Source organism: Xenopus laevis, chromosome 4S, assembly GCF_017654675.1.
Source record: "Xenopus laevis strain J_2021 chromosome 4S, Xenopus_laevis_v10.1, whole genome shotgun sequence".
Lineage (NCBI taxonomy): Eukaryota > Metazoa > Chordata > Amphibia > Anura > Pipidae > Xenopus > Xenopus laevis.
Window position 1 is genome coordinate 70,313,243 of NC_054378.1, and position 23,404 is coordinate 70,336,646.

The 23,404-nt window shown below is 39.8% G+C and overlaps 1 protein-coding gene across 3 annotated transcripts in view; it reads left to right on the forward strand.

Annotated features, from left to right (window-relative positions):
• ipo13.S (importin 13 S homeolog) overlaps positions 1 to 23,404 on the forward strand; it is a 44,759-nt gene that overhangs the window by 16,057 nt on the left and 5,298 nt on the right. For all 3 annotated transcript variants that reach the window (XM_018260820.2, XM_018260822.2, XM_018260823.2), the window contains exons 9-16: positions 1,142 to 1,168; positions 2,044 to 2,178; positions 2,588 to 2,728; positions 4,257 to 4,337; positions 6,267 to 6,404; positions 6,846 to 6,942; positions 20,363 to 20,415; positions 22,530 to 22,596. In XM_018260820.2, coding sequence (XP_018116309.1) covers positions 1,142 to 1,168; positions 2,044 to 2,178; positions 2,588 to 2,728; positions 4,257 to 4,337; positions 6,267 to 6,404; positions 6,846 to 6,942; positions 20,363 to 20,415; positions 22,530 to 22,596 — 739 coding nt within the window. The remainder of the gene's footprint in view (positions 1 to 1,141; positions 1,169 to 2,043; positions 2,179 to 2,587; positions 2,729 to 4,256; positions 4,338 to 6,266; positions 6,405 to 6,845; positions 6,943 to 20,362; positions 20,416 to 22,529; positions 22,597 to 23,404) is intronic.

Below are 23,404 nucleotides of genomic sequence, written 5' to 3' on the forward strand. Positions count from 1 at the left end.
ACTAGATGACACAAGTAACTGAAAACAATGTAGTGCAGTGTAATACAGGTATGGGTCCTGTTATCTAGAATGCTTGGGACCTGTGTTTTTCCAGATAAAAGATCTTTCTGTACTTTGGATCTTCATACCTTAAAGGGGATCTCCACACAAACATAACTTAAGCTTTTTGAAAAGTAAACACAATTTCAAGCAACTTTGCAATATACATCAGTTAAAAAATATGATTTTTTTTAATGGTTTGAAACATTATATAATGATTTTTAATGGTATGGAACATTTCCCTAAGTCTAGCCCCCTGCTCTCCTGCTGATATGTCTGACTACTTTGCAGAGCTGCCTGACTACTGTTACTTTGTATCATCAGCCATCTATCCTCAGCCTGCATCGTCCAAACCCCACAATTCCCTGCACACATGATTTCAATAAGGAATGGAACATAACAGTGCAATGCATTGTGGATTATGTAGTTCTTGCATGCTGTTTATAAGCTGTGGAGTATTTGTTACAATTTGTTATACCAGTGTTTAGTCCGTCCTCCCCTGTCAGGATTTCAAATGACGCAGAAAGAGAAGAACTGTTAAACAGTTGGATTTCATCATAGAAAATTGTGTTTATTCATACTTTTTAAAGAAACAGGAAATTGTGATGGTTATATTAGGGGCTTCTGTGTTATGCAGGCCTCTTAATCTTTAAAATTTTGATTTGGAAGCCAGAGTTCCCCTTTAAGTCTACTAGAAAATCATGTAAACATTAAATAAACCCAATAGATTTGTTTTGCTTCCGATATTTTAGTTTAGATTAGATTAAATACAAGGTACTGTTTTATTACTATTATTCTATATTGAAAAATTTAGATATGGATAAAATGGAGTCTATGGGAGACATCCATGTAAAACTGTCTACCCATGCTGTTTACTGTACTGATATATTATACTTCGTACATCAACTCCTCTAACCCAATATACTGCGCCTATTAATTTGAATTATTCAAAGAATGATGGATTTAGAAGTATACATTTCTTCCAAAATCTTCTTGGAAGTTCATGGTGGCTATCCAGTGACTATATAAAATGTATATGATTTTTTTCGAAATAAAATTGAGAACATTCATTTCAAATAACAATCCTTGTCTTTCTTCACAGGAGGTACTACTTAAACAAATCCACAAGGTAATGTTTTTTGAAAATAACATTCCTATAAAAATGTGCTTCATGTTTTATACACATATGTATCCAACAAATGCTAGTAATGTCATCAGTAATAGTCTGTCTTTAGTAATTTAACTTGTGTCCTGACTTGTTGAAATGTGTGTGTTTTTAGGAGACCATGCAGCTATTAAAAAAAGTAACTTTTCTGTTGGCTGGCTGTATAAAAGCACATAGCCAATGGCCTCCAGCTATTGCATTATCATGCACCTCCTTGATGGTTTAATGTAACTTTTAGCAGTGGCCATCAGAGCATCCACACATTTCGATATTATTGTGTACAATTTTCCCAGTATATTTATTTTGTCTATAAACTCTTTGGAATGCTCTTTAGTCTTCATTTTCATATTGTCCCTTTAAATTTGCAGACTAGTAATAATGTCTTATACTGACTATGATCTAGAAAATATTCACTAATGCAGACTAGTTGTAAGATAACTGGGTCTTAGTTTGGGCAACTGTTTTTCACCACTGATATTCTGAAACTGAGGGAAAGAATTCTTATGTAAAGAGTATATTTCAGTTCACCTCTGTCAATTGTTTAAATTAATTGCTCATGTATAAATGCATTTTCAAGATCTCTGATTGCAATACACATTACCCCATTCTTCAGGGCTCACAGCCCATCCCTTTTATTGATTGGTCAGTTTCCCTGACTCTGTCAGCAGATCCTGCTCACATCTAAGCCACATGAAATGCCACAAGGCATTGACTAGATGAACAGTGTCAGCCAGTCTGGTCTGTAAAATAAGAAACTGGTCATGGGTGTTTGCCATTAAATGTCATTGTTTGTCACTTGAGCAAACTTAAACCCATTTTAATGTTTATTTATCCTGTAGACCAGCCAGTGCATGTGGCTGATGCAGGCACTGGGTTTCCTGCTGTCTGTTCTACAAGTAGAGGATATTCTCTCAAACCTGCACTCTCTGATAACACCATACATTCAGCAATTGGAAAAACTGGCAGATGAAACTGTAAGTGGAGTTTAATTTCATTATTACATAGTATTCATGATTTTCTAGCATTTGCACCTGTTTTTTTTTATGTGAGGTTAATTGTAGCTAGTTATAATTCATAGCCTTGGCAAGATGTTAAACTAACCCAAAAGATGAATTTAGAGATGGAGACCAGAGCTTTGAAACCCAGGCCTTTCATAGTCTACAAAACTAAATTATGGAGGGTTAGACTAAATTGGTTTTGAAAGATTGTCTTGACTTGGATCTGAGGAAAATAGCATTTTTTTCTGCTTTTACTTTTACCATGTGTTCATTATTAATATGGACAGAGGAAAATTGCCATGTTACTTAATTTCACTAGTCTTTCAGGGTTCTGTTGCTCTCTTTCCAGATGTCTTTAGTTTTGACATTAGGTTTTATCTTGCAGCCAAATCCCTCTAACAAGGTGGCTATAATCCATATTCTTGGCCTACTCTCCAATCTTTTTACAACACTGGATATCAGTCATCATGATGATGATCATGAAGCAGAGGTTAAAAAGCTGCCAGTGGTACAAGGCCCCAATCCGGTGAGTAATTCAGTGCCTTGTTGTTTGCTATCTGTAAAAAAAAATTATATACCATAGTAATGGAGGGCACACCCAAAAAATCCACAAGGTGCCGGGTGGTAGCACATCCACAACAGTGACTGAGTACTTGCAGGACTTGCTTAAAGGAGAAGGAAAGTCTATTATACTTGGGGGTGCCAAAAGTTAGGCACTGTGGTGCTCGCTGGCAAAACCTGGGGTCAGTGCAGTTTTCTGCTGATAGGAGCAACGACCTGGGGGTGTCGAGTAAGTAAATACAACCACTTGGGGTTGCCTAACTTTTGGCACCCCAAGTGTAAATTACTTCTCCTTTTAAAAATGATATAATCCTTTTATTGTGCAAAATCAATTCTTCGGTCACATAGTTAGACCTTTATCAAGATGATAAAGGTCTTAATATGTGACGGAAAAAGTGATTTTGCAAAATAAGAGGATTGTTTCATTCTTAAGTGTGTGTGTGTGTGTGTGTGTGTAAAATGTTTGTGTAAAATGTTTGTGTAAAATGTTTGTGTAAAATGTTTGTGTAAAATGTTTATGTTAAATGTTTATGTTAAATGTTTGTGAAACCTTTCAAATTTTCTATATTTTTATATGAACACAAATTATTATTATATTTGGTCATTTATTTACTGAAAAAATCATCCAATAACATATCTTTTCATGGCAAAATTAAGTGAATCCGTGTTAACTTACTTTCATTCAGTATTAAGTGTGACCCCCTTGTTCAGCAGTAACTGTTGATCAGTCCTGTGCATCAAAATTTTAGCCCATTCCACCTTACTTGCAGTGTTTTTCTTTCTCCAAATGTAACGCTCCTTACTTAAGCCAAGTTCTATATTGGCTTCATCCGTCCACAAAACATTCTCCCAGAATCCTTCGGATTTATCCACATGATCTTTAGCAAACTGTAGACAGTCAGCAATATTTTTGGGGAAAGAGCAGTGGCGTTCTGTTTGCTGCCCTGCCATACACACAATTGCTGTTCAGTGTCCTGATGGTGGAATCATGAACATCAACATTTGCCAATGTGAGACATTCCTTCAGTTGCTTAGCAGTTACCCTGGGTTTCTTTGTAACACTTGGACTATTGGACACATTGCAGTTGGTGTTATCTTTGATGGTCGACCACTTCTGGGTAGGGTAACCATGGTCTTCAATTTCCTCTAATTCTACATAGTCTGTCTGACTATTGATTGATTTCAAACCCTTTAGAGTAAAGCTGGCCATAGACGTAAAGATAAAGTTGTACGAATCAAAGTTCCCTATGATCTTGTGAGTGATCAACCATGAGTGGATCACCCCAACATTTTTCGTACCATGGCGATCAGTCATTTAGTCGATCAGACAGGTTAAAAGATTTCTGTCAGCTAACGATAATTTGTCTCCAAATTTAACGATATCAACGGTTGCGACGAATGATCCTCCTCATTATTTTATTTGTTTTTTAGTTGGTCATTCACATGTCTATAATATTATTTATCTTTGTCTTTAATAATATATCTCTCTTCAGGTCATACTTGTTTTACAGCAAGTTTTTCAGTTAATCCGGAAGGTTTTGAGCACCTGGCTTAATGATGCACAAGTAGTGGAGGTAAGTGTTTGTCATATTCTTAACATTTTATTTAAAACAAATGTTTGCGTTGTTTCAGTCAGGAAAGGGACAGAAAAATGAAATAATAAAAATAAAGGATGAAGGAACTGTCATTTTGCTGAAGAATAAAGATGTCTGTGCTAATGTAGCAAATGACCTTTCTCTATTCTTTGTGCCGTTGAAATGTAGCTTTATAGCATTTAGTGCAAAGTAAAATTTCAAGGCTCTCCACAGAACCTCTCTAGATGATAAAAATATTATCTTTGTAGTGCCACCATACGGAGAGGCTCCTAATTACTTTTTTCATGTGATCATTTTTTCATAAAGGAGAACTAAAGCTTAATTGAACAAGTAGGCTAGAAATGTTATGTTTTGGGTTTCTGTACCAGCCCAAGGCAACCACAGCCCTTTAGCAGTAAAGATCTGTGTCTCTGAAGCTGCCTCTGTAGTTCACCGTCTCCTTTTCTGCTGATTCACTGCACATGCTCTGTGCTGCAGTTAGTTACTGAGCTTAGGGACTGATTTAAAATCTAAAGTACACATAGAATATAAATGTCACAGTACAAGACTGATTTCTAATTAACACAGATAATTACTACATGGCAGCACAGAAACTAGTGCAACTAGCACCAGAATTTAATAATCAGTCTTGTAGCATGAGCTTATATTACAGGACACCCTCATTTTATGCTTGTAAATTTGTGACGACCCGCAATCTTAGCTTCTCAACAGCTGCTCAGAGCTCACTGATCATGTGAGTGTCACAGACATTTTGCCAAGATGGTGAACCGTGCAACAAGTTGAAGTCCTGGATCATTGCTGCCATTGAGAAAATGAAAGTTTTTTTTTTTTTTTTTTTTTAATTCTTTATTATGCATTTTCACAAAAAGAAATTGGGTACAGAAAAAAGATAGGGAACAGGAAGAAGGGGGTAAATAAGTATGTAATATTTAACAAAGAAAAGAATAAAGAAAATACAATTGGCTTCTTAACAATAGGAAATGACCAACTTTTGCTTATGTTTCCAATTACCCTCACCGTTTCAATATAATGCGCCTGCCCAGTTATGCTTAAAAGATTACGAGTTTAATAATTCCACAAAATGTATCCAAGGGGACCAAATTTCCCAAAACTGAGTACTTTTTTTTTATGTTTAATATACGTGATTTCTTCCAATTGTGTTATATCCTTAACCGTGGAAAGCCACTCTACTATCGTGGCTGCCTCTAAAGACTTCCATTTTTTTGGTATAAGACATTTAGCCGCCTGCATCATATGCAAAGGTGAGGGGATTAGAGATAACTTTGTCCTCCTTAATTGAATAATTCAGTAAGATTTGTGTTGGATTGTTAATGTACAAACCATAATTAGTGACTGCACTAACTATATTGATTACTGACGATCAAAATTGTTTTAGGATATATCGGACATGTCAGCCAGATGTGGGAGTGAGAACCTTCCTGGGCATTACATCTCCTGCATAATCTGGATATAGTCACACTCATTTTGCTTAGCCTAACAGGGGATAATGCCATCTAGTAATTAATTTATATGCAGCTTCTCTAGCCCCTCAAGCCCTGGAAACTTTAAATATGTTAGTAAAGATTTTATTCCATGTAGTTGCTGAGATTTTTACATTTAGTTCTGTTTCCCATTTGTTACAAAATTTCTTCTCTTGAATAAAAAATCGGTCTACAAGTAGTTTATAAATCTTAGAGAGGTTTAAGGATGTTTAGCATGGTGCAATAAGTTCAGTATATAAAATATAGGGTTTTGTTTCTTTACAAGAATGGAATTTTGTGGTCAAGTTGCACCATAATGCATTTGAATAGCCCATAGCTTGATCTGTGTGTCCAGTAGAGATCTACACTTGGTTGTTCAATTCATTTTAACAGCTGTGCCTTTTTTTTTTGCATTTCTCTTTTGTAGGCAGTGTGTGCAATATTTGAAAAGTCTGTGAAGACACTTTTGGATGACTTTGCCCCCATGGTGCCTCAGCTTTGTGAGATGTTGGGCCAAATGTACAGCACAATACCACAAGCTTCAGCAATTGATCTTATACGACAGGTAATTCTTCTAGAATGTTACATTTATATGCACTTATGCCATGTGCATGTATATGTGTGTGTGTGTGTGTGTATATATGTATATATATGTATGTATCTATCAACGAATTACATGCCCAGAGTTCACCAGTATTTTTCTTTCAGTGTACACTCAAGAGCTGAACAGAGAACCGCATTCATGTGGCATTATAATATTCTTAGCAATTGTCATTTGCAGTGAAACTTTCTTTACCAAGACCCATCTAACCCTTTCTATTCTTTCCATCTTTCTGTTAGTTTTTTTTTTTAAAAAATTACTCTGTCCCTGCAAGTTTAGAAGAAATAAAGCCAAAAAAAGAAAAAAGTCACAGATTTTTTTGTGCATGTTTAAGGTAATCTTATTTTTCATTTGTCCACATTATTTAGTTTCTACAATAAGTAACTTCTTCCTTTCCTTTTCCAGTTGGTTCATATATTTGCCAATGAGCCGGTTCATTTCCCTCCAATCAAGTCTCTTTTCCTGTTAGTTACCTCACTGACTCTGTCACTGTTCCAGCAAGGTCAGTCCCTGTATGATGTACTCAGTCCTATAGCTAGTGCTATTGTTTCATGCAGCATGAATGTATCTCCAGTAGCCTAATGTGAACTAAAAATGTGCATTATCAGTATGTGGTTTATATTACTATATGAGAATGAGAATTAGTAACCATTGTGATTGGTTGTTTAATCTAAATATTAAAAATGCACAGTTGAAAACTATTACTTAATCTTGGAAATTCCACCAAATATAGATAAAACTAAAATTTAGGGTTGCTTATGAATGTTTTTTGGGTGCATTTTCAATGTTGTCCCAAGGTAGCTCCCATAAATCACATACTGAATCATTGCTGAGTGGATGCTTTGAATTGGAAGTAAGTATATGAAATGGTTAAATATTTGCACACAGAGTATTTTCTTTGCAGGCTGAGAGAAGTGGGTCTGCTCCCTTCCCCAGCTACATTGATCTTCACAGAAAAGTGCTGCTTCCAGTTGAGTGCAGGCACATGGACCAGAGGTTTGGCCGAAAATGCCTGCTTTCACATATTTGGCCGACCTCCAACCTTTTTTATATACTAATTAGAACGTAAACCTGTTTTATTTTGTGGTTGCTAAAGAGCAAGGCATTTATGATTGTGTTGCTTTTCATAATATTAATGCTCTATATAGAGGAATACATAACTTACATTTCAAGCTTGTTATTTAGTGATAATGATAAGTGGAAGTGTGTGTACAAAAAGCACAGGTAGGAGGTCATATAAACTGACTTGATGCAGACCATGTGTCCTCAGAATGCAATTTCCTCATATGGGAAATACAGTGCAGGTTTATCAATGAAATTAAAGTCTTCATCTTTTTCTTCCTCACTGCTTATTGAAATTGTGTGACCTGGAGTGCCTTTCTGCCCTCAACTGTCACTGAGCTACAAACCCACAAATATCTCACAAGAGTAACAAAAAAAAAAAACTTGAGGTCTTGTCCAGCAACACTCTCTGTATACCGCAGTTTAGCCCTGGCCGAATCACCCAACGGAGTCGCTACAGTTTTATTTTAAAAAGCGGCTTTTATTCAACACAGTATGTGGTTACCGTATATACTCGAGTATAAGCCGAGTTTTTCAGCCCCCAAAATATGCTGAAAAACGCTACCTCGGCTTATACTCGGGTCAAGCGCAAAAACGGTCGCCGGCATCTAAGAATAGTCGCCGGCGTCTAAGAATAGTCGCCGGCATCCAAGAATAGTCGCCGGCATCCAAGAATAGTCGCAGGCGTCCAAGAATAGTCTCCAAGAATATTCGCCGGCGTCCAAGAATGGTCGCCGGCATCCAAAAACAAGACGCCGGCACCTCCAATGGGAGCAGAAACCCTCAATTTTTTGATTGAAAATTACCAGAAGCTGCTGCATTTCTCACCCTAGGCTTATACTCGAGTCAATAAGCTTTCCCAGTTTTTGGAGGTAAAATTAGGTACCTCGGCTTATACTCAGGACGGCTTATACTTGAGTATATACGGTACATCGGCAGTTTGTAAGTGGTACAAACTAACGTGTTTTCGGGCACGAAACGTGTACGTTTGTACCACTTACCCACTGCCGATTTAACCACATACTGTGTTGAATAAAAGCTGCTTTTTAAAGCAAACTGTAGCGACTCCATTGAGTGATTCGGCCAGCGCTAAACTGCAGTATACAGAGATTGTTGCAGGTTCTGGCTTGGAGTTGCCGGACTATCGCGGGAGCTGAGGCTAACATGCTACATAGCAAAAAGGGTGAGCTCCGCTTATTTTCACTACCCTCATCACTGTGGGTCTTGTCCAGCAGCTGAATACATTTAAGACAGCACAGAAATATTATAAGTTTAGCACCTACTGAGAATGCAAGGCATCAAGATGCTAATCCCATTTATGGTCAACTCAGCAGTTGCCATAGGACAAGAGGGGAGTTCAACCTGTTGGATTGAGGAAATTGTTAGACATAAGACCTCTGCAGCAAGTGAATTATATAACTACTTATATATATACCTTTTTTTTAAAAACAAATTGTTTCTTACTTTTAAAATAAATAATAAAACAAAACAAAAACATTTGTATAAAAATATTAATTTGTAACAAGAACAAAACATTTCAACTTGTATATCGCTTCTATACACTTTTAAGATACTTTTACATGAAAGTTCTTCATAGTTAAAGGGATCCTGTCACCAGAAAACATGTTTTTTTCCAAAACGCATCAGTTAATAGTGCTACTCCAGCAGAATTCTGCACTGAAATCCATTTCTCAAAAGAGCAAACAGATTTTTTAATATTCATTTTTGAAATCTGACATGATGCTAGACATTATGTCAATTTCCCAGCTGCCCCTGGTCATGTGACTTGTGCCTGCACTTTAGGAGAGAAATGCTTTCGGGCAGGCTGCTGTTTTTCCTTCTCAATGTAACTGAATGTGTCTCAGTGGGACATGGGTTTTTACTATTGAGTGTTGTTCTTAGATCTATCTGGTTACCTTCCCATTGTTCTTTTGTTTGGCTGCTGGGGGGGGGGAAAGGGAGGGGGGTGATGTCACTCCAACTTGCAGTACAGCAGTAAAGAGAGATTGAAGTTTATCAGAGCACAAGTCACATGACTTTGGGCAGCTGGGAAATTGACAGTATGTCTAGCCCCATGTCAGATTTCAAAATTGAATATAAAAAAATCTGTTTGCTCTTTTGAGAAATGGATTTCAGCACAGAATTCTGCTGGAGCAGCACTATTAACTGATTCATTTTGAAAAAAATGTTTTTTCCCATGACAGTATCCCTTTAAATAAGAAGCATGAAAGAATGCATTTTCTAAGCAAGATGAGGGAATTTGCAACTTTCTATGGTTGCTTCATGGTAAGGAGGCTGAACATACAGTCATATGAAAAAGTTTGGGAACCCCTCTCAGACTGCATAATAATTTACTCTACAAACAAAAAAGATAAGTGGAATGTCTTTCATTTCCCAGGAACATCTGAGTACTGGGGTGTTTTCTGTACAAAGATTTATAGTGAAGCAGTATTCAGTTGTATTGGATTAAATCAAATGTGAAAAACTGACTGTGCAAAGATTTGGGTACCCTTGTAATTTTGCTAATTTGAATGCATGTAACTGCTCAGTACTGATTACTGGCAGCACCATTGGTTGGATTAGCTTGTTAAGCCTTGAACGTCATATGCAGTTGTGTCCAATCACGAGAAAGGGTATTTAAGGTGGCCAATTGCAAGTTGTGCTTCTGTATTAATCTCCTCTGAAGAGTGACAGCATGGCATCCTCAAAGCAACTCTCAAAGATCTGAAAACAAAGATTGTTTAGGGAAAGGCTACAAAAAGCTATCTCAGGTTTAAACTGTCAGTTTTTCATATTGAACTGTAAGGAATGTAATCAAGAAATGGAAGGCACCAGGTACATTTTCTGTAAAAACCCAGGTCTGACAGGCCAAGAAAAATACAGGAGCGGCATATGCGTAGGATTGTGAGAATGTTTACATCCAACCCAAAGATCACCTCCAAAGACCTGCAAGAACATCTTGCTGCAGATGGTATATCTGTACATCGTTCTACAATTCTGCACAATTTGCCAAAAGAACATCTGTATGGCAGGGTGATGAGAAAGAAGCCCTTTCTGCGCTCACGCCACAGAGTCACTTGTTGTATGCAAAAGCTCATTTAGACAAGCCACAGCCATTTTGGAACAAAGTGCTTTGGACTGATGAGATAAAAATTTAGTTATTTGCATGGTGGAAGAAGAACACCGCATTCCAAGAAAAACACCTGCTACCTACTGTCAAATTTGGTGGAGGTTCCATCATGCTGTGGGGCTGTGTGGCTAGTTCAGGGACTGGGGCCCTTGTTAAAGTTGAGGGTCGGATGAATTCAACCCAATATCAACAAATTCTTCAGGATAATGTTCAAGCATCAGTCACAAAGTTGAAGTTACGCAGGGGTTGGATATTCCAACAAGACAATGACCCTAAACACTAGGGATGTAGCGAACGTCGGAAAAAAAGTTCGCGAACATATTCGCGAACTTGCGCAAAAACGCGAGCGGTTCGCGAACGGTTCGCGAACCCCATAGACTTCAATGGGAAGGCGAACTTTAACATCTAGAAAAGACATTTCTGGCCAGAAAAATGATTTTAAAGTTGTTTAAAGGGTGCAACGACCTGGACAGTGGCATGCCAGAGGGGGATCAAGGGCAAAAATGTATCTGAAAAATCTGCCTGTGTGTGCTTGGAAGAGATAGTGTAGGGGGAGAGCTGTTAGTGATTTCAGGGACAGATGATAGTAAGTTTGCTGGCTAGTAATCTGCTTGATACTGCTCTGTATTGGAGGGACAGAAGTCTGCAGGGATTTGAGGGACATTTTAGCTTAGGTAGCTTTGCTGGCTAGTAATCTACTGTTCTCTTTAAACAACTGCCATACGTTGACCTTGTAGGCATTGTTTGCCCAGTTTTTTTGGACGCAGCCACTGAAGCACAGTTGCCAGAAAAAATATGCCATATAAATGCTGAAAATAGTCATTTTTCGCCATACGTTGACCTTGTAGACATTGTTTGCCCAGTTTTTTTGGACGCAGCCACTGAAGCACAGTTGCCAGAAAAATTATGCCATATAAATGCTGAAAATATAAATTTTTTTGGTTGCAGCCACTGAAGCACAGAGGCCAGAAAAATTATGCCATATAAATGCAGAAAATATGCATTTTTTGGTCGCAGCCACTGAAGCACAGTTGACAGAAAAATTATGCCATATAAATGCTGAAAATATAAACTTTTTTGGTTGCAGCCACTGAAGCACAGAGGCCAGAAAAATTATGCCATATAAATGCAGAAAACATGCATTTTTTTGGTCGCAGCCACTGAAGCACAGTTGACAGAAAAATTATGCCATATAAATGCTGAAAATATAAATTTTTTTGGTTGCAGCCACTGAAGCACAGAGGCCAGAAAAATTATGCCATATAAATGCAGAAAATATGCATTTTTTGGTCGCAGCCACTGAAGCACAGTTGCCAGAAAAAATATGCCATATAAATGCTGAAAATAGTCATTTTTTGCCATATACGTTGAGTCAACGTATGGCAAAAAATGACTATTTTCAGCATTTATATGGCATATTTTTTCTGGCCTCTGTGCTTCAGTGGCTGCGGCCAAAAAAACTGGGCAAACAATGCCTACAAGGTCAACGTCGTTGACCTTGTAGGCATTGTTTGCCCAGTTTTTTTGGCCGCAGCCACTGAAGCACAGAGGCCAGAAAAAATATGCCATATAAATGCTGAAAATAGTCATTTTTTTGGTCGCAGCCACTGAAGCACAGTTGCCAGAAAAATTATGCCATATAAATGCTGAAAATATAAATTTTTTTGGTTGCAGCCACTGAAGCACAGAGGCCAGAAAAATTATGCCATATAAATGCAGAAAATATGCATTTTTTTGGTTGCAGCCACTGAAGCACAGAGGCCAGAAAAATTATGCCATATAAATGCAGAAAATATGCATTTTTTTGGATGCAGCCACTGAAGCACAGTTGCCAGAAAAAATATGCCATATAAATGCTGAAAATAGTCATTTTTTGCCATACGTTGACCTTGTAGACATTGTTTGCCCAGTTTTTTTGGTTGCAGCCACTGAAGCACAGAGGCCAGAAAAAATTAAACCAGTAGGGTTTGCACCCTAGTTTGTAACGGTGGCGGAGGGAGGAGGAGGACGCTAAAGGACAGCTGTGTGTGGAGTCATGAGGCTTGAAGAGAAGGACAGCTGCATAGAAGTCAGAACAAGTCTTCCGGCGTGCAGTAACCCTCCGAGATCCACCCCTCATTCATTTTAATAAAGGTCAGGTAATCGACACTTTTGTGACCTAGGCGAGTTCTCTTCTCAGTTACAATCCCTCCTGCTGCACTGAAGGTCCTTTCTGAGAGCACACTTGAGGCTGGGCAAGACAAGAGGTTCATGGCAAATTGTGACAGCTCTGGCCACAGATCAAGCCTGCGCACCCAGTAGTCCAGGGGTTCATCGCTCCTCAGAGTGTCGATATCTGCAGTTAATGCCAGGTAGTCCGCTACCTGCCGGTCGAGGCGTTCTTTGAGGGTGGATCCAGAAGGGTTGTGGCGCTGCCTTGGACAGAAAAACATTTGCATGTCTGACGTTACAGACTGGCCAAAGGGCTTTGTCCTTGCAGGTGTGCTCGTGGCAGGATTACTGGCACCTCTGCCCCTGGAATGTTGATGAGTTCCTGAAGTGACATCACACTTAAAAGCATTGTACAACATGTTTTGCAGGCTGGTTTGTAAATGCCGCATCTTTTCGGACTTGTGGTATGTTGGTAACATTTCTGACACTTTATGCTTGTACCGAGGGTCTAGTAGCGTTGCGACCCAGTACAGGTCCTTCTCCTTAAGCCTCTTGATACGGGGGTCCTTCAACAGGCATGACAGCATGAAAGACCCCATTCTCACAAGGTTGGATGCAGAGCTATCCATCTCCGCTTCCTCATTATCAAGGACTGCATCATCCACGGTCTCCTCCCCCCAGCCACGTACAAGACCAGGGGTCCCCAAAAGGTCACCACTAGCCCCCTGGGAAGCCTGCTCCTGTTGGTCCTCCTCCTCCTCCTCCACAAAGCCACCTTCCTCCTCTGACTCCACTTCTGGCACCTCTCCCTGCGTTGCAGCAGGTGCCTGGGTTCGTTCTGGTGATTCCGACCAGAAATCGTGCGCTTCCAGCTCCTCGTCATGCTGGTCTACAGCCTCATCTGTCACTCGTCGCACGGCACGCTCCAGGAAGAAAGCGAAGGGTATTAGGTCGCTGATGGTGCCTTCGGTGCGACTGACCATATTTGTCACCTCTTCAAAAGGTCGCATGAGCCTGCAGGCATAGCGCATAAGCACCCAGTAACGGGGGAAAAAAATCCCCAGCTGTGCAGATCCAGTCCTACCACCCAGTTCAAAAAGGTACTCGTTGACGGCCCTTTGTTGTTGCAGCAGACGTTCCAACATAAGGAGCGTTGAATTCCAGCGAGTCTGGCTGTCAGAAATCAAACGCCTGACTGGCATGTTGTAGCGCTGCTGAATGTCAGCAAGGCGTGCCATGGCTGTGTAGGAACGTCTGAAATGGGCCGACACCTTTCTGGACTGGGTGAGAACGTCCTGGAATCCTGGGTACTTGGAGACAAAACGTTGGACTATTAAATTTAACACATGTGCCATGCAGGGCACATGTGTTAAATTGCCTAGTCTCAACGCTGCCAACAGATTGCTTCCATTGTCACACACCACTTTTCCGATCTGCAGTTGGTGTGGGGTCAGCCACCGATCGGCCTGTGACTGCAGAGATGACAGGAGTACAGATCCGGTATGGTTTTTGCTTTCCAGGCACGTCATCCCCAAGACAGCGTGACAACGGCGTACCTGGCACGTCGAATAGCCTAGGGGGAGCTGGGGGTGCACAGGTGTGGAGGAGGAGAAGGAGGACCCAGCAGCAGAGTAAGAAGAAGAAGAAGACGAGGTAGAGAGCGATGGAGGAGTAGAGGTGGTGGCAGAACCGCGTGCAATCCGTGGCGGTGACACCAACTCCACTGTTGTTGTTGAGCTACCCATTCCCTGCTTCCCAGCCATTACCAAGTTCACCCAGTGGGCAGTGTAGGTGACATACCTGCCCTGACCATGCTTGGAGGACCATGCGTCAGTAGTCATATGGACCTTTGGCCCAACACTAAGTGACAGAGATGCGGTAACTTGGCTCTGCACATGTTGGTACAGGTGTGGTATTCCCTTTTTAGAAAAAAATTGCGGCTGGGTACCTTCCACTGCGGTGTCCCAATTGCTACAAATTTGCGGAAGGCCTCAGAGTCCACCAGCTGGTATGGTAAAAGCTGGCGGGCTAAGAGTGCAGACAAGCCAGCTGTCAGACGCCGGGCAAGGGGTGACAGTCAGACATTGGCTTCTTACGCTCAAACATGGCCTTCACAGAAACTTGGCTGGTGGCAGATGACTGGGAATGGGAACAGGTGGTCAAGGTGGAAGGCGGAGTGGAGGGTGGTTCAGACGGGTCAAGGAGAGCAGAGGTAGAGCAGTAAGATGCTGGACCAGAAGGAGTGTGGCTTTTAGTTTGCCTGTTGCCTTTGAGGTGTTGCTCCCAAAGTGCTTTGTGCTTGCCGCTCATGTGCCTTCGCATAGAAGTTGTACCTATGTGGCTGTTGGGCTTACCAAGGCTCAGTTTCTGACTGCACTCATTGCAAATTACAATGCTTTTGTCAGAGGCACACACATTAAAAAATCCCACACTGCTGACTTTTTGGAAGTGTGCGATCTGGCGGTAACAGTAGAAGTTGGCGGAGTTGGCGGTATTGGCGGCAATGGCGGGTGCGTTGGCCGGCTGAACACAGGTGCCGATACATGTTGTTGCCCTGCTGATCCCTGCGGGCTGTCCTCCCTGCTTCTTCTAAGTCTTATTCTCCTACTGCCTCTCTGACTCTCCGTCTCTCCATCTGAACTACCCTCCTCTTGCTCTCTTCTACTAGGCACCCACAAAACATCAATCTCCTCATCATCATTCTCCTCAGATGCATCAATTTCTTCTGACACATCACAGAAGGAAGCAGCAGCGGGGACCTCCTCCTCATCACTCATTATGTCCATCTCTATCGTGTTCTCTGCCAGAATTAAATCTGGTGTAAGGTCCTCATCTCCTTCATCTTCTTCTGGCAATAATGGTTGCGCATTACTCAGTTCAAGAAACTCATTGGAAAATAACTCCTCTGACCCCAGTGAAGAAGGGGCACCGGTGGTGGAGGAAGTGTTACGTGGGGTGGCCATAGCAGTGGAGGATGAGGAGGATGTTGTGGTAAAGTTAGAAACGGTAGAGGATGGGGTGTGCTGTGTAAGCCAGTCAACTACCTCTTCAGCATTTTGGGAGTTCAGGGTCATTGGCTTTTTAAAACTGGGCAATTTGCTAGGGCCACAGGATTGCATAGCAGCACGGCCCCTAGCACGGCCTCTGCGTGGCGGCCTGCCTTTGCCTGGCATTATTTTTAAAAAAACAACAACAACAACAAAAACTCAGTTGGTTTTTCTGGAAACGATAATACACACAGCTAGATGGCGGGTTGAAGAAAACACTGTGCAAATAATGCCTACAAAGTCAACGTATACACTACTACAGCGGTGGATACGGATTACGTAAAATATATGAATGCTGCTTGAAAAAAAGTAACTCAAGTGGTTTTTCTAGAGACGATAATATTATCAATATTTAGACAAAATGTGAACAAGCTCACACAGCTCGATGGCGGGTTGAAGAAAACACTGTGCAAATAATGCCTACAAGGCCAACGTATACACTACTACAGCGGTGGATACGGATTACGTAAAATATATGAATGCTGCTTGAAAAAAGTGACTCCGGTGTTTTTTCTGGAGACGGTAATATTATGGATATTTAGACAGAATGGGAACAAGGTCACACAGCTCGATGGCGGGTTGAAGAAAACAGTGTGCAAATAATGCCTACAAGGCCAACGTATACACTACTACAGCGGTGGATACGGATTACGTAAAATATATGAATGCTGCTTGAAAAAAGTGACTCCGGTGTTTTTTCTGGAGACGGTAATATTATGGATATTTAGACAGAATGGGAACAAGGTCACACAGCTCGATGGCGGGTTGAAGAAAACAGTGTGCAAATAATGCCTACAAGGCCAACGTATACACTACTACAGCGGTGGATACGGATTACGTAAAATATATTATGGCTGCTTGAAAAAAGTGACTCCGGTGTTTTTTCTGGAGACGGTAATATTATGGATATTTAGACAGAATGTGAACAAGGTCACACAGCTCGATGGCGGGTTGAAGAAAACAGTGTGCAAATAATGCCTACAGGGCAAATAATGCCTAAAAGGTCAACTTATACACTACTACAGCGGTAGTAAAATAAAAAAAGTAAAATAAAAAAAAAATGAATATTAAAAAAAAAAAATTAAAGTTGGTGCTGCTGAACTACTAGGAGCAGCAGATTAGCACACCAGTCCCACTCCCCAACACTGCTAGACTAATAGCACTGGGCTCTTATAGTAGTAGTAGTAGTAGTAGTAGTAAAACAACAAAAAAATAAATAAAAGCAGTCCTTACAAGGACTACTGTTATTGCAGCAGTCAGCAGATGAGATCAGAAGCAGGACAGCTGCCCACTGCAGCTACATACAGAGCACTGCAGTAGAAGGTAGATTACTAGCCAGCAAAGCTACCTAAGCTTAAATGTCCCTCAAACCCCTGCAGACTTCTGTCCCTCCAATAACAGAGCAGTATCAAAACGATTACTAGCCAGCAAACTTTCAACTGTCCCTGAAATCACTAACAGGCAGCAGCTCTCTCCCTACACTATCTCTTCAGCACACACAGGCAGAGTGAAAAAACGCTGCAGGGCTTCGGTTTTTATAGGGAAGGGGAGTGGTCCAGGGGAGAGCTTCCTGATTGGCTGCCATGTACCTGCTGGTCTGGGGTGAGAGGGCAAAAAAAAGCGCCAACAATGGCGAACCCAAAATGGCGAACGTCGCGCGACGTTCGCGAACTTCCGGCGAGCGCGAACACCCGATGTTCGCGCGAACAAGTTCGCCGGCGAACAGTTCGCGACATCTCTACTAAACACACTTCGAAATCTACAAAGGTATTTATGCAGAGGGAGAAGTACAATATTCTGGAATGGCCGTCACAGTCCTCCGACTTGAATATCATGGAAAATCTATGGGATTATTTGAGGCTGTCCATGCTCCGCAGCCATCAAATTTAACTGAACTGTAGAGATTTTGTATGGACAAATGGTCAAAAATACCACCATCCAGAATCCAGACACTAATCAAATTCTATAGAATGCGTCTAGAGGCTGTTACATTTGCAAAAGGAGGCTCAACTAAGTATTGATGTAATATCTCTGTTGGGATGCCCAAATGGATGCACCTGTCTAATTTTGTTATGATGCATATTGCATATTTTCTGTTAATCCAATAAACTTTATGTCACTGCTGAAATACTACTGTTTCCATAAGGCATGTTATATATTAGAAGGAAGTTGCTACTTTGAAAGCTAGGCCAATGATAAACAAAACTCCAAAGAATTAAAAGGGGTTCCTAAACTTTTTCATATGACTGTAAAACAAGCCACAGTAACAACAATAAACATGTTTACCCAGTCTATTCTAGTGAGACTATATTCTTTGTAGCTCAAAACAATATATCTTGTTGTATGAAGTTACAAAACATTGTGGGAGTAAAAAAAAACTACAAATTACAATGTATAACATAATTGTTTGTGATTTATCAGTTATTTAGCTTTAGCTCTCCAATTTGTAATTTCTGCAGCTATCTGGTTGCTAGGGTCTTGTTTACCTTAACAACTAGGCAGTGGTTTAAATGGTAGACTGGAACATGAATAGAAGACGGACTGAATAGAAAGATAATGAATGCAAAATAACTAATTCAATTGTAAGCTCAATGAGCTATATTTTTTGGCTGCTGTGGTCAGTGACCCCCATTTGAAAGCTGGAAAGATGTAGCAGAGGCATAAAATAAATAATGATCAGTTGCAAAGTTAATAGGAATAGGACATTCTAATGGGGGAATGTAATAAAAGTCGGTAATGGAAAAAATATTCACAATGTGAAAAGTTATGCCTTTGTGCGAACATATTTTCCTTTGCGCAAATTTAATATAGCTTTTGCGAACTCAGAAACTGTTTAGCGACCACTTCCGGCAGTGGAAGAATTATGCAAATTTTATAGTTTGTGTCAGTGCGCAGTAAATGTAATAAAACTTCTTACTGAAAAAGTTATGTTTGCTCCAAAAGATTATAACACCATCAAACACTTCTTAAAAGTGGGCAAAACGCAATTAAAATTAGCAATGCAAACAGTTTAAGGAAGATATTACATTGTGAAATGCGTTTTTTTTTCTTATTTGTGCAAATTGTTTTGCTCTTTGCGACTTTTATTACATTCCCCCATAAAAGCTAAAGGTCCCTTTAAAGGACATGTAAACAGGTGAACTGCCTCTTTGGAATCTTTAGATACCTGCCACTCTGGGTTTTAAAAGACTAACAGCCTGCAGCATCCCCTTAATCCTTCTACTCCTCTAACACACTCTGCCCCCTCCCTCAGCAATATACTTTAGCAGTTGGCTAATAAGCATGCTCAGTTCTTCTCAACTCAGATTACTAAACACAGCCAGGGAAGAAATATCATTGCTGGTTCCCATAGAAACTATAGCTGTCCTGATCCTAACCACCTCTCCTGAGCTCAGCTTAACCATTACAGTGTTCAACCCCAGCAGAACTTTTTATCAAAGTATGTTGTGCCTGTGAAACCTGCATTCTGCATTACATGTCTTGTTTGTACATGTCAATGTTACTGATGATGTGTCAGAGGCAAAATGGCCGCCGGGTGAAAGCTGCTATTTGTTTTAGATAAAATATGATGGTGCTGGCAAATGGAGGGGGTATATGCAGTACAAATGATGTGGCTTGGGTGGGAATGATATGCCCAACATATATACATGTTAGGAAAATGTAGGCTTTAAATGTCCTTTAACTGGTGCCACTATTGCTACTATATGCCTGAGATTCTAGCTATAAATCAGTCACTGTAGTAACGAGTAATAGATTGTTGCATTGATTGCTTAATAGAATTGTGACTAATGAGGCAGCCAGTGTTATATGATAACAGTAACCCATTAAAAAGTAGCTGTGCAACATGATACAGTATATTTTAGAATCTTTAATAATACAGTTCTATATATGTTTTCATAAAAGGTTTCTCTTCAGAAGTATACATGGTTCCATTGCTCTGTTTGAATTATCCATCCTGTTGCTATATTGACTACTCCACAGATGCGAAGATAGGAGGCTATTTAAATGGAGGACTTTAGTATAGTTTTGCAAGAATATCAAACATGTTCTTAAGAACAAGTATTACAAAGATAGGCCGTGTCAAATTGCTACAGATTAGGGCTCATGTTGCTGTGTGAATGCTGACATATGAACTGTGGACACTAAATAACACTTAGATGATGGTATAATTGAAAGAGTCCCCTCTCAGAAGGTCTCTGGGCTGTACAGAAGCCTTTTCAGGACCCAGGCCTATAAGGGTAGGTGTTTGACTCCATTGCAGTTAATGGAATATGTCGGGTGGCAGGGACAATGTCATCCTTCTTTTAATTTCTTCTTTATATTTTTGGATTCTCCAAGTTCCATAATTTTGTTTCTTTAACCAATTTCAAGTTGTTCATGTCTTTCTCCTACACCTCGCTTCTCCGACCCTGTCACCCCTTACACCTCCACCCTCTCCCTCTGTAAATTCTTTCTGTATCACATGACTTATATGAGATTGAGTTGCTGTTTGTATAATTTTTTCTTAAGTTACATCTTTATTATGTTTTTAGGACCCAGGGACCATCCTGATATTGTTGATTCATTTATGCAACTTCTGGCACAGGTGTGTTTTGAGTTTTTTTCATTCACTTTTCTTTCCTTCTCTTTCTCTTTCTTCAATTTCCTTCCTCTTTTTTTGATTCAATTTAGCTTTCTGTTTTCTTACCTTTTTTTCCTTGCTATGATTTATTTCAGTTCTGTAGAGTTTCTCCATCAAATTTTTTGATTCAGATTTTGATTTTGAGATGGGAATACATGAAAACATAGAGCAGAATCAATAGGTTTATTTAGGTAAGGGTCTTTATTTAACCAACAAACCTCCTATAGTAAACTGGGGGTCATTGCTGTTCTTATGTTCTGGTTGCTCAGGTATATAAGGTATATATCCTTCTCTAAAGGTTTTGTACTGGAGTAGTCTGTTTTTAACTATTTATTTGCATTACTAAAAAAAACTGTTTTTTGTACCCTTTATGGTTTGGGACAAGTAATTAACCAAAATTAAGCAGGGGTTGTCCAATTCAGTCTATACTGTGATGGCTTATTTATGAAGATTGTTTTTAGTACATTTGTTAAAACAAAGATCTAAGTAATTGCTATAGGCAACTGTACTGGTGCAATAGAGTGCCTATGTTAGTAAATTGGCCCCTTTTGATTAGCACTGTACTGATAACCACCCTACATAATGGACTCCTTCTAACAGAACAGTCGCAGCAAAGGTCAGTGTTGTGTACTGGTAATCTACCTCGCAAGGACCAAACATGGAGTGGCTTCAGTTCCCCTTTTGCCCTGTTTAGCTCAAGAAATTACAAGCCATATTTTTTTTTTTTTTTTGTGATTTAAACCATTGTCAAAACGGATGTTCAGCACAAGCCCTATTCATTGAATTAATGTTAAACAAAGGAGTATAATGCCTCTTTAAATAAGTCTGCCCAGAGAAGGCAAAATAGTACAGAGGGAAGTGCTTGTGCTAGGACATTACAGGAAATGAGGGTAAGTACAACAAACTGTCTGCTGCTGCACAGCTCTACCGATAATAGCAGAGAAGCAAACCAAACCATATTCAGAGTGGAATAAAATAAAGTTATAGGTTTATTGAGGGAGAACTAAAGCTTAACTAAAGAAATAGGTGACAAATGTTGTACATTGTGTTTTGGGCTTTTGTATCAGTCCAAGGCAACCACAGCCTTTAGCAGAGAAAATATGTGCCTCTTAAGATGCCCCAGTCGCTTACTGAGCTTAGGGGACCGATTCACAATATACTGAATATAAATGTCACAATACAAGGCTGATTAGTAATTAATACACATAATCACTACATGGCCGCACAGAAACCAGTGCAACTAGAATCAGAATTCAATAATCAGCCCTGTAGCATCAGCTTATATTACAGACAAACTTCATTTTCTGCTTGTAAATTTGTGATGACCCCTAAGCTTAGCTTTTCAACAGCTGCTCAGAGCCTACTGAGCATGTGAGTGTCACAGACACTTTCCAAGATGGTGACCCCCTGTGACAAGTTTGAAGTCCTGGATCATTGCTGCTATTGAGAAGCTGAAACTTTAGGCTGGTGCAATAAGGTCATAATCTTAAATATGTCCATTTTAACAATATTAATGTTTAGGGGTTTAGTTCTCGTTTAAACAGATATGGAAGATTGCTCCATAGTGGAAGAATGTAATCTTTTTGCATCTCAGTCTTATTGCTGCATTTTAACACGTTGTTGAGTAGGCAGTACATTGTAGTGATTAACTGCTTTCAAATGCTCGTTAACATCTAATCCTGACCGCTAGCATTTATCCTTGGCTCAGCACATCCATGAGTTACGCTTCATTTCTCACCCAATTCTGCATCTGATCTTTTGGTAAAGGAGAGAAATGGTTTGGCACTGGTGAACACTAAATGCGTACAAGAAAACTGTACTTGAATGAATGTAGTACTGATCAGTGAATGTCTGTGGTATAGCCACAAAGTTAGGAAATCTCAAACACACATATTAAGCAACCATGGGAAAAAAAACAGCACTTGGGAAAACAAATGTAACCTTTCAGATGGGAAAATGCAAACCATATCAGCAGCAGCAGCAGCGGGTCACAGGTAAGTAGCTGCAGTAATAAATAAGATTTCTTTTTTGTTGATTTTTTTTTTTTTTTTCTTTTTTGCTTATCTGTTCCTCCCCAGGCTCTGAGACGCAAATCCTGCCTATTCTTGTCCAGTGAGCTTGATGTCAAAGCTGTCTTCCAGTGCGGTAAGTTTACCTATCAGAAGGAGAACTAGACTTTTGTGTGTGTTGGGGGGGGGGGGGTTAAAACTACATTGTTTGAGAAAGGCAATGTAAAGAAATTAATAAGAGGGAATTTGCCCCAAGAATTACATTTTCAAAATGAATCTAATATTGCCAGGCAGAAACATTCAACCAAAAGTAATGCAATTTGGTCTATGGGTATTTTAAAAAAAGAAAACCTGGTATTCAGTGCCTTAAGTATTCATATCCCTCCTTTAGATTTTCCAAGTGTCACAACCTGAAATTTACATGGACATAATTGGGAATTTTAGCATTGATTAACACAATCATTTTGAATGTGCAAAATATGTTTTTAACCATTTTTAGTTTACCAAATGTTTATACAATATTAAGAAACCTTATGAAAAGTGAGTAAAAAAGAGAAGGCAGTAGAGTCCTAGGTGAGTCTGGGGAAGTATAATCCGTACAATAATGTATGCAGGAGTTAAGTGATAGAGAGAGTAAAGAGCATTCATATTCTCAGTGATAGCCAAGCTTCCCAGATGGCATGAAATGTACTGGGGCAGCCTCTGTTGATATATTTTAGTTCCTGATATGGTAGTGAGTCATCAATAAGTTTAAAAAAAGAAAAAAGCCAACGTGGGTGCAGAGTTTGCTTTCAGTGCCTTTTCGTAATCGAATAATTGAAGGTGTCTGGTATGAGTGTTCATGTGAGGGATTACTGCAATACCCAAGTGACTGAGAGCAAGTGAGTATTTATTTGGAAGTACCAGGGAATCCTATGCAAATGTTAATATAGTGCTCCAGAACC